This window comes from Rattus norvegicus, chromosome 13 (genome assembly GCF_036323735.1).
Source record: "Rattus norvegicus strain BN/NHsdMcwi chromosome 13, GRCr8, whole genome shotgun sequence".
NCBI lineage: Eukaryota > Metazoa > Chordata > Mammalia > Rodentia > Muridae > Rattus > Rattus norvegicus.
Window position 1 is genome coordinate 67,958,875 of NC_086031.1, and position 12,143 is coordinate 67,971,017.

At 45.8% G+C, this 12,143-nt stretch overlaps 1 protein-coding gene across 1 annotated transcript in view; it reads right to left on the minus strand.

Annotated features, from left to right (window-relative positions):
* The window catches only part of Lamc1 (laminin subunit gamma 1), a 127,115-nt gene that overhangs the window by 34,003 nt on the left and 80,969 nt on the right, over positions 1 to 12,143 (minus strand). Inside the window, exons 3-8 of the mRNA NM_053966.3 lie at positions 8,144 to 8,274; positions 5,186 to 5,352; positions 1,689 to 1,877; positions 749 to 866; positions 272 to 370; positions 47 to 183 (exon numbers count right to left, since the gene is read on the minus strand). Coding sequence (NP_446418.1) covers positions 47 to 183; positions 272 to 370; positions 749 to 866; positions 1,689 to 1,877; positions 5,186 to 5,352; positions 8,144 to 8,274 — 841 coding nt within the window. The remainder of the gene's footprint in view (positions 1 to 46; positions 184 to 271; positions 371 to 748; positions 867 to 1,688; positions 1,878 to 5,185; positions 5,353 to 8,143; positions 8,275 to 12,143) is intronic.

The window sequence follows — 12,143 nt, forward strand, 5'->3', positions numbered from 1 at the left end:
TAGGGCGTTCTAGAGGCCTGTGAGGTGGTGAATAAGGGTAAATTACCAATCTGAAAGGTCGAGGAGATGTCATAAACACTGTAGCCAACAGCATTGGTGCACACAGAAGAATGCCCAAAGCAGAAGCAGGGTGTGCAACCCTTAGGATTGGAGGATTCCAGATTAAAAAATCCAGGTTTGCATCTGAAAGAGATTAAGGCTCGATCAGCCATTGCTTTCTCGGGAAATCTGACCCCAAGGAAGACACGGAGCTGGAGGAAGCGGGAGCTACCTCTCACAGCTGAAGCCTTCGACGTTGTCTTTGCAAACGCATCTTCCTGTTTCAACATTACATTCGTCGGTGCTGCCAGAAGGGTCGCAGGAGCATGGCCTGTTTGATCGAGGGGGACGGAATGAAATAAAAAGAACAGACAGGAAAGAAACCCCACTCTTAAAGTTGACTTGTTTTACACAACAGCAGATTCTACACGTGGTGCATCTCTGAAGGACAGAGGGAACTTGTGTTGTTTTTATATTTGGATTTGGTTTCGGTCAAGAATACTCATCACCCGTGATGAAACCTAATCCTGTGCACAATAACTTAAAACTACTAAAAAACACCATGTTTTTGTACTCTCTAAAACCCCAGGGGCGTCATCACGTCTAGTCTGGAGGCTTGTGGGCCATTACTTCTGGGAAAGGGCTCCCACTATAGCTACTGCTTCCCCGTGCAGATTCAGGACCAGTCTCTGATTCTGAAAGCATTTACCTGCATCCTGCCTCGGTGAGGGAATGGAACCCAGGCTGGCAACGGTCACACTTGTCACCCATCACTCCGGGCTTACAGCTGCACCTGCCGTAACTGTCACACTGCGTGCTGAGAGAACCTAAAATGTAATGAGTTCATGTTCAACCTCAAGCCTGGGCAGATGAGGAAAGAAAAACCAATCAATGTCAAAGCAAACCCAGCCAGGAGCCAAAAGCAGTGCCTGATCAGAGAAAACAAGGACCGATTTCCAAACGATAACTCTTTGTAAATCACAGCTTTCTAAACCATAACAGGGGCTGGAGCGGTGGCTCAGTGATTAAGAGCACTGACTGCTCTTCCAGAGGTCCTGAGTTCAAATTCCCAGCAACCACATGGTGGCTCACAACCATCTGTAATGGGATCTGATGCCCTCTTCTGGTGTGTCTGAAGACAGCTACGGTGTGCTCACGTCCATTAAATAAATAAATCTTTAAAAACAACAACAAAAAAGAAAGCCATAACAGTTTTGCATTTCAGGCACACACATCTCTAGCAATCAAACGTTCCTTAAGGCTCCCGTCTAGAATTTAAGCATAAACAACAAAACAGTAGCCCAGCTCCCACACACCCCCCCCAAAATTACAAGAGACTGAATGCATACATCTCTACACACACACTAACGTGCTCTCTAGGGACATCAGACTAAACAAAATCATTAACAAGGAAAAGCCTTTCACAGTCAAAGTTCAGTCTCTACGACCCAGCTGCCAATTATTTACAGAGCCACTACCTCTCTTATACACACTAGAAAGTCATCTGAGAGGTCAACCTGGTTAGCATGAAAGAGGAGGACGAGACAGTCATAAGCTACAGCAGCACGCACACTGCCACACTGTGCACACGCCCAGAAAGCAAAGCTGTCTTTTCTGAGTTGCCACCCCATAGGATGGATGTCACTCACCAACGGGGCTGCAGTGGCACGGAGAGCAGGCTTCAGTGTTCCCCAGGCGGAAGAAGTTCTCCCGGCACCTCTCGCACTTGGCACCGTCTGTGTTATCCCGGCAGTTGGTACAGTGGCCACCGTGCCCAGTGGAACGGTATAGCTCAGGGTCAAAGTAGCATTCTTGGGATCGGCCATTGCAGTCGCAAGCTAAATAGACAGGTTAGGTTAGATAAGTGTACCTTTAAAAAGAACGGGTATGTGTGTATCTGCGTGAGTGAAGGCCACGCGGGTGGGGACGCCTGCAGAGGGTGTCAGATCCCCCGGAGCTGGAGTCAGAGGCAACGGTGAGGCTCCCAACATGGGTGCTTTATTAGGAAATAAACTCTGGAAGACAAGTAAGTGTTCTTAACCTCTGGGTCATCACTGTAGCCTCCAAACCTATTCTATATATCTTTAAGAAAGCATTTTAAGGGCTGGAGAGATGGCTCAGTGGTTAAGAGCACTGACTGCTCTTCCAGAGGTCCTGAGTTCAAATCCCAGCAACCACATGGTGGCTCACAACCATCTGTAATGAAATCTGATGCCCTCTTCTGGTGTGTCCGAAGACAGTTACAGTGTACTTATATATAATAAATAAATCTTAAAAAAAAAAAAAAAGAAAGCATTTTAAAAGACTCCCAAGAAAACCAAACCTCAATTTTCTATATCTCTGTGACAGGTGGTATAAAGTAAAAATGACTACCGGGTACATTGTTTATTAAAAAAAAAAAATTATGTCAACAAATTTAGAAGCCTGATCATCCATCACTTTACTAAGAACTATCCATCCTTACAGAAAAAGGATATATAAGAACTCCTATACTCAGAAAAGAATCTGTCTCCCAATGGCTGTTCATACATAAGGGCCAAGTCAAATGATCATTTTTCTAACTGTTTTTTGAGACAGGATTTCACTATGCAGTGTGGCCTGGTCTGGAACTCACTATTTAGACCTGGCCTTGAAGTCATGTATCTGCCTGCCTCTGCCTCCCTAGTGCACCCCAGGGATAGCAGTGTGTATCACCACACCCATTTTTCTAACTCTTTATCCTCTGCTCTAACAGCAAAAACAAGGTGTAATTTATCATGCATCTTTTCTGTGAATATTTTGCATCAACAATTCAAACATATTAAGACTCCAGCTTCCAGGGGACCAGATTACTCTCTCCAGACCAGGGAACTTGAGACTTGTAGGTTTAAATTGGCATGTCTGATGACGCAAGCAGAATTACAGGGAAATCTAGACACTTCAGAACCATCTACTGGGGAACCACAGTTCTAACGAGGTCATCTGTTAAACATAACCATACTTTAAAACTAAGTAACTGGCTGGCCTTAGCAGTGTGCACTTAAAAGGCAATTTTCTATGTGTTTGAGGCTAGACGGGTCTTCACAGTGAGTTCCAGACCAGGCTACATACTGAGATCTGGTGGTCGCCACAATAAACAAATAAATAAATATGAGTCTTTAGTTTTGCTTTTAGTTGAGATGATTTTCTCAGACTTAATCTGTCCAAAGCACATGAAAGCAAGCTCTTGGCTATCACATAAAAACAAAGTTCTGCGTGACTTACAATAAATACTTTTAAAACTATTTTAAAAGATATATGAATATGTATTTTCTTTCTCTGTACAATATATTCTATTATAGAATTATTAGATTACAACTGAAAACATTTTTTGAAACTTGACTTGCTGGAGCCAAGTTTGTTTAGCTGGTGCTTAACTCCTTTTCAGTAGCTGTGGTAGTGTCTCCCCCTTTCACTTGCTATTTCTCTTACCCCAAGCTGTTCTATGTCACCCTGCTGACAATCCGGCCTTCTGGAGTAGGGTACATGGGATCATGAGACAGAACAATTCCCACACCCACTCTGCCCCACCCCAAAGCTACAGTGCGTGCTGTTCCTCTCTCGTTAACGGCTAGGACGAGAGAAGACAGCTGTGTTCTTCTCTTGTCTAGCCCCGGTTCGTCCTGCTACAGTCAAGTCACGTCATCCAGAAACTTTACTCTGAAGGGTTAGTCCTGAAGAGATTATGGAGGGAGGCAAATCCAGTGAGCTCCTTATCAACGCTGGTTAGCAGCGAGTTAACAGCATTTTGTCTGTTATTTCCTAGATAAACTAGAAACACGGCACCCGTACACACAATCCTTTTCAATGACATGTTTTACGAGTGCTTCATGTATCTCTTTCACCAGTCCTCACCTTACAACATCCGATTACATTAGTGTGGTCATGGGGATGCTTAGAAACGCTAGGGGAGGCTAGAAAGTTTATCAGCAACTCTGGGGTTTGTTGAGAGAAATTAAAGGTTAATTAAATTATAATTATTACAATAAATTAATTAAAATACAATCTGCTCAAGACAGCTCGATGAAAACAGTCATAAGCCAGGAGGTAGTTCCTTCTCAAAGTGCTGTGGTAAATAATTGCTCTAAGTTCCAAGGGTCCTTTTTCTCAGTCCTTCTATTTCCTGCACTGATGCAGGACTCAAGAACATCATGGATGCTTTAAAGATCCTATTAAGCCTTTCACAAATCATGACTCTGTGCTTCCTCTATGGAGTTCCCCTCTTAGGCTGTGCAGAATAAGCCAAGACTTTAGGAAGGATAAACATGTGTTGACTTCTTCATTTTGACCTTTTATTAGGGCACAGGACCTACCCCTTCTCCCAAAGCCACTCAGATTGGCAGGGCAGTGGGTGGGCAAGCTCTTTCCATGATTCTCATTGGTCAGATAAAGGGAAGATGGATCAAGTCAGTGTACCTGACAAACACTAACCAAGCTGGCTGCTTGAGTGAAGGAGTCTGAACAAGTGTGGGGGATGCACACCCACAGATCCCATCGACTCTCAACAGGAACTATTTAGGAGGGAAATACTGTCTGTACAGACTATTCTTTACTGTCCTTATGCCCCAAACAATGCATCTGCAGTGTAGCCAACAGACGACAAGCATGGACGAGTGCACGGTCGCATGCCAATGCTGCGCCATTTTACAGAGAGAGCTTGAACGTGCATGGACTTTGGTATGTGAGGAAGGTCCTGGAATCTATCTCAAACGGATACTGAGGAACGGTTGATTTTTTTTTTTTTTTCAGAGCTGGGGACCGAACCCAGGGCCTTGCGCTTCCTAGGTAAGCGCTCTACCACTGAGCTAAATCCCCAGCCCCGGAACGGTTGATTTTAATGGTTGACTATAGAGGTCACATTTTAGAGGCGTTACATCGGCCCAGTGTTTGAATCTAATCAAACTCCTGAACCTTGGAGACTCAACTTCCTAGCTGATGTTCAGGAAGGAAACATGCCCCAGTGGGGCTTATTCACAACCAACTTCCTCATCCATCATTTTCCTCTGACGGGCGTGTAGCTCAGTACTCTACTCTTCAGGAGCAGTGCCGGTCACAGTTTCCCACTGATGAGGAAGTCACCCGTCCCGCCCTCCTCCCAGCTGAGAGCGGACTACACTAAGGCACTCACGCAGGCACTGGTTGGCACTCTCGGCAGTTGCTCTCCTCCACGGCCGATCGTTGAAGAAAGGCAGGCACTTTTCACAGTCAACTCCGTATGTGTTATGCTTGCAGTTGCACACGAGCTTCCCAAACTCGTTCTTTACACACTCACTGGCATGTCCATTACATTTACACCTGGAGAGAAGAGAGACAGAAATAGTTAAGAATGGAACCGCTGTGAGGTCCTAGGAAGGGTGCAGAAGAGCTGTGTATAGAGCAAACAAAAGTCAACCTAAGAATCCTTTGAATTTTATCATTCAAAAGTATAAACTGTGGAACTTGGCAAGGTTGATCTGAAACACACACACACACACACACACACACACACACACACACACACCCCAAAAATTCCAAGAAGGGACATTAACTAGACAGGAGAAAGTCCCTAACAGTTTCTAAGGCACCAGCAGGATGTTTCCTGTCGGGAAGCAGCAGGAGACAATGGCTAAGAACTGCATAAAGTCTGACACCGGACAGGCTGGGTTTGAAACCCTTCCCTGTCAGCTTCCCTGAGAAGCTTCTCTCAGATTCTGCACACGGGACTGCACAGAATACAAGCCAATACAAGTATCAGTAATTCACCCTAATGAGTGTGCACCCAACTGAAGGAGGAGAGACACTGACTTTGATGCCTCATTCCCCATAGATGTCCAGTAGTTAGATGGTCCCCTTGGGCTCTGTGTGGGCACGGATTGCTGAAGGATCACCCAGATGCAAGAATGGCAATGAACAGGGTCTGAGGGAACTTGGTGACGTGACTGTGTCTGGAACACACACCTCTCTCACTCGCCAAAAAATGTCTGTGCACACTGGAATCATCTTCAACATGCAGAGAGTCCTGCCTTCATAAATCTGTCCCCATCCTTCTCTAAGGCTCCTATCCTTGGTGATTATACGAACTTAATGTCTCCCAGGACCTAAAACTGTACAGGTCTATGAGTAAATATATCATCTCCTCCAAGTTAGCCCATTTTCTTAATTTACTGGTGGTAGCGCTGTTCTCTTGATCGTTAGACCTTCAGGTCATTTTGGATGTTAGACCTGGTAATCTTCCTTTCACAGTAAAATGCATCTCTGTGTGCCTCTCAGTCTGCACGGCATCGGGTGTTTGCTGTTTCACATCCGGATTACAGAGCATCAAAGAGGAATGGAAACCCCACCAGCCACACTGCACCTTTACGCTGTTTCACACCATCTGAGACATTTCTTTTGAACTGGTTCTGCGGGGTAGGATATTAGTAATGGGCTTCTCCTTGTCCGCATAGCAGTCTATGCACCACTATCCTCTCCTCTCAACCAACACTCATCCTCCTTCCCAGCCCAGTTTTCATGTTCAGCCTTACTCCAAACGCTGCCCAGTTTCTCAGCGGTTACATTTCAAACCTACCTCACCGAGCATGCTGGGAAAACCACATACAAAAAATAATCTTTCTGCTGTTGGGACCTCATGGGCTTACACAAGAGAGGGAAGGCTGTGATTCTTAGCTCGTCGTCTCGGGCCATAAAGCAACCTTTCTGGTTTACAGGTGTGCAAAGATGTCTTCTTCCCATGAAGCAGAATTACACTCTGCCAATACACAGCCATCCTCCTGCACTCAATCTAGACATCTTTGACCCAGACCTCTACCCAAATCCAACCTGTCCTTTAAGACCCATCCACACCCCACCTGCTCCTCTAGTCTTGCAGTTCTCTATCTTGATTCATGACATTTTTTGTCTTGAACACACAGGTGCATTATCACGAGCTAAGTGCCCAACTCCCTCCCCAAGTACTTGGGAATGGAAGTTTCTGGATTCTTGAATGTTTTCAAAAAACAGACTGCTGTATCTTGGGAGTGGAACCAAGTCATAGCATGAATGTCATGGCCTGAAGGTAGTTTTACACAACATACGGGGACCAGCATTTGGACTATCCACTTGTGACATCACATGAACGGCAGAAAATATTTTGTTTTGTAACATTTCAAGTACTGTATGCTGGTTAGTTTTTCTGTCAACTTGGCACAAGCCTGGGGACTCTGGGAGGACCCTCACTAATAGTGATTCCTCTAACAGGCTGCCTTGTAGCTAAGTCTGTGGGCATTTTCTTGATGAATGACTGATGGGAGGGGGCCAGCTATTGTAGGCGGTGCTATGCCTAGGCGATGGTCATAGATTGTTCAAGAAAGCAGGCTGGGCAAGCCACGAAGAACAACCCAGTAAGCAGTATCCCTCCGTGGCCTACGGCTGTGTTCCAGCCTCTATGCTCCTGCCCTGCGACAGTCTCTGTCCTGACTTCCCTCAGTGCTGGACTATGATCTAGGAGTTTTAAGAGGAATAAGCCTTTTCCTTCCTTTACTTGCTTTGTTTGGGTCACGGTGTTTCTCACAACAGAAAGCAAACTAGAACACCTTGAGATAGTAGCTCAACCTACATTTCAATTTTTACTTATTTAAGAATTATCCTTTGGCTGGAGAGATGGCTCAGTGGTTAAGAGCACTGACTGCTCTTCCAGAGGTCCTGAGTTCAAATCCCAGCAACCACATGGTGGCTCACAACCATCTGTAATGGGATCTGATGCCCTCTTCTGGTGCATCTAAAGATAGCTACAGTATACTCATAAATAAAGTAAATAAATCTTAAAAAAAAAAAAAGAATTATCCTTAACTCCCTCTTAAGATCCTAAAAGGTCAAGGCTTCTCCCTTAGGCAACAGCTCTGCAGAACCTACTGCTGGATTCTGGACCTAAATGGTCAGTAAGCGTAGATTTAACAAGGTTTCAGAAAACCCAGTTGCTTAGCTTCCAGAATAAGACCTGATAAGAAAAGTCTTGTAGGTTACGTCCTGTCCTTCCAGATCCACGGGGTCCCTAAATTCTAATAAAGTCATAAACGAGCTCTACATCAAAGTTCCACCACCCTCAAGGCAGATTTAATAGTCCACTCACCTGCCACCCACAGCAAAGTCCGAGATTGCATAATAGTAAGACTTGAGGACTTTGGGGTCATTGAATACTTCATCTCCAAAGGTGTTCAGGCGATTGAGTGTGACTCTGATGTCAGTGGCTGTCACCCATTCCTGCCAGGAAGCAAAAAAGGAAAGCACACACATGAAGAGCAGCAGGAGAGCTGAAGGTGAGAAACACATTTGACGAAACCTTCTAAACATTCCCTCTGTTAACCAAGATGGTCCTTGGCTAGATCAGCGAACTGCTAAACTACAGTTATTAATTCCCTGACATTTCCCCACTTGACTCTTCCGCAGTTGACACCATCACTTCACAACCTGGAGCTTCCAAGGGCGAGGGCACCGCTGTTTCTTCCTCGGGTGACGGAAAGAGCGGGAGCAAAGCACACTGGGGCAGACAGATACCTAAGCACAGGGTAGTGTGTGAGCATCCTCACCAAGCCAGCTGAGTGCAGCCTGCGCTGGTTGTGATCTTTTGCACAACGTCACCTCCACTACGTCTCTTGTCACCTCTTCATTGCTTTGCTGATGCTACTCATTCCACACTGCCTACACCACCCAATCAAATGTATCAGAGGGTAGGAATCCATCCATTTTGTAGTGCAAGGCCCCCCCCACTTGACACGAAGTGAGTGAATCTATGTCTGATCAAGTTGAAGGGCATACCGTAATGGCAGCAGACAAGAATAAAAGCTGCGCTGTTACCCTGGTTTCTATGATACCTAAGCCCTCACAATAACTGTGTTTCCATTGAGCTAACTTTATCAGATGCCTACATGAGTGACACGCTGCTATAAAAAAAACGATCCCAATGACTCAGTCTGTCACTGTCCTTTTCATGCTGACTCTGGGCCGGTCTTGGCAGAGGAGACATCAGTCAATATGACACAAGCAGAGGCTCAATAGGGACTATTGGTGATGCCAAGGAACTTGTCCTCACTGTGGAAAAGCCTGTTCTGTTCTCCTGACCACGAGAGAGGAGAAAGACTCAGCCCTCAGTTGACCTGCCTGGTGAGTGAGTCCAGACCCAAAGATGGCACTTTGACTCCAGTCCAGGAGTCTGTTGGGCACTGTGTGGCAGACTCACCCTCACAGGTGTACAAGCAGGGGGCTAGCACCGGCGTCTGTACCTCCAGAGGGCTCTACGAGATCAGCAAGCACGCTCCTATGCCAAACACCTGGCAGTAAGGAGCGCTCGTAAAAACTAATCTTGGGGAAGCTTCGAGGATAATTAGAATGAAGAAGATGATTTCACTGTATCCAATCTTGGAACTCAGTAACAACTCCCACTCGTGGGCATAATGGCAGGAACCTGTTGTCCATAACGTAAACAGTTGAACACACCTCTGCCTCCTGCTGTAATTAACGCCTTCCAAAGCTTCATCTTTACCGCAGCTCCCCTTCTCAAAGGAGAAGGAAAGCTCACAGGGTGCCACTGAGTCGGCTGCCTCCAAGATCAGCATCTTAAGAACAGAGAATCTGGGGCTCGGCTGCACAGAGTTCCAGTGTCAGCTCTGCCACTAAAAACTGTAAGCTGGGGTTGGGGATTTAGCTCAGTGGTAGAGCACTTGCCTAGCCTAGCTTGCCTGGGTTCGGTCCTCAGCTCCGGAAAAAAAAACAAAACAAAACAAAACAAAACTGTAAGCTGGGGCAGTTTGTATCCTTTCTGAGCTCTGATTCCCCATCTGTAAAAATGAAGATAATAAAAAAAATACCCAACTTACAGAGTTACGAGGGTTAAAAGGCTTACACCTAGACATCAGAACACGCCCAGGCATCTACGGCTGAGAGCACACCGCACTACAGCACAGCTGAGTGTACTATAGAGGCTGAGAACCATGCACGGATACACAGTGATACTCAGCCAGCGAGACCAGAGACCTCTCCTCCATCTCCTCAGACTCCACTGGAGAGAAGGCAGCTTAATCTGGTCAGTTCAGACATCAATCTGCTCACCCGATTTGGCCCTGGGCTGCGAGTGCCAGGGCTCTTACATCCACACACACATAATTAAAGCTACCACACAATGAAATGCACACTCAAAGCATTCCTGACACACAGTCTCACTAGTCTCGAAGGCCCGAAGAGCAGCAAACTGCAGAATCCCCACAGGGGAGCTGCTCGGGACAGGCTGGTGGGCCTGCAGGCAGCAGAGGAGCCGAAAACCAGTCACAACCTCAAACACCATTTTCTCCTGGTCCTCCACAGGTCAGGAAACACAATCCAGCAGACAAGGAAACAAGTGCGCAGACGCCCGCTACATCGCCTCTCCTGAGGCTTTCTTTCCGCTCAGCCACACCATCTATTTAAATCAGCTGTGTATTTCATCTGCATCCCAAGAACCATTTTCTGAAAGGCGTCGGCTAGTGGATTTACACTCACAGTCTCCACCTCCAGTACAACTGGCAGGGAACTGGACACACAGAAAAACATGTTCTCATCTTTTGGCTCTGCCTACAACTCTATAACCAAATCAGAAGGTATCCTTGATGTAATAATAAATCACAGGTCTGCTGAGATGTCTCAGTGGGAAAGATGTCTGTGGCCAAGGCTGGTGACCTGAGTTCAATCCCGGACCAACATGGTAGAAGGTCTTGGTGTGTCGTACCCCTGACTTACAGCGTACTGTGTACACCTGTGCTCTCGCATACACATGCAAAATTAATGTGAGATAATAGTAATTATACTGAAATCCAGACAGAGACTGAGAACCCAGAAGTAGAAAAGCCCAGAGCTCCTTTGATGAAATGGAGTCCCATTTGCAAAGTCACAGCTAGTCCTTCCTTTTCCCCCTCGGTCAGCGAATATTGACAGCCCCCATTTAGATACTAACGTCACCATGCAAATAGATATGACATCAGTGTCTGTATCAACATACTAAAAAGGACGCGGGATCCTCGCTCTTCCATGAACACATAGCCGGAACATGGAGAAGTTTAAAGAACCCGAGAAATACAAAGACTCCATATGAGGGTATACAGGAATGTGCACATAGAACGGATAAACAGAATCCTTGATTTGCTCTACCGCTAGATGGGGAAAGGCTTTTAGTGTGATGTGTAAGCACAATGCCAAGGCACCCCAACTGTTATCTTGTCTCTAGAACTCAACTTCTCGGGTAATGAAGAGAGACTTCTCCCAGTGACTATCAACAGCACAGACAAGTGTCCTTGTGTGGCTGGGAAGGAAGAAGGCAATCTGAAATACTTAAATATCTTGTGTCAGCTGTAAATAATTTTTAAAAATATACCTTCTACTTTATCAAATCAAGGAATAGTTAAGAAAGGATGCAAGAAAAATAGGAGATTTTTTTTTTCCAAATACCTTATCTTATTTACTTGGGGGATGAACACACAGAGCAAGAAGGTTCGGCAGGCAGAGGCATTTCCTGTCAAGTCTAATAACCTCAGATCAATCTCCAGGACCCACCAGGTAGAGAACCAACTCCCATGCATTATCCTCCTGATCGACACACATGCTATTGTGCTTACACACACACAGACACAAACTAAATGTCAAAATGTAGAAGAGTTAGAATCTTTACAGGACAGGATCTCCCGTATTTCAGGTTGGCCTTGAACCGGCTACCTAGAAGCACTGGAAATACGCAGTCTACCAACTGGGCTATACATCCCCAGCCTTACACCAAATATCTTCTTGAAAAGGTCAGAAGCGAAATGTTCCCTTCTCAAGAGCACACACTAAAGTTAGAACCGTTTCAGACTTGCAAAGAGGCTGAGTGTGATGGTGCACTCCCATAATATCAACACGGCGGGGGAGGTGGAGGATAGAGGGTCAGGAGTTCAAGGCCTTCCTCAGTTGCATATGTGGGCATCAGACTTTGTCTCAAAAATCCTCCTCGGGCTGGGGATTTAGCTCAGTGGTAGAGCGCTTACCTAGGAAGCGCAAGACCCTGGGTTAGGTCCCCAGCTCCGAAAAAAAGAACCAAAAAAAAAAAAAAAAATCCTCCTCAAACTAAT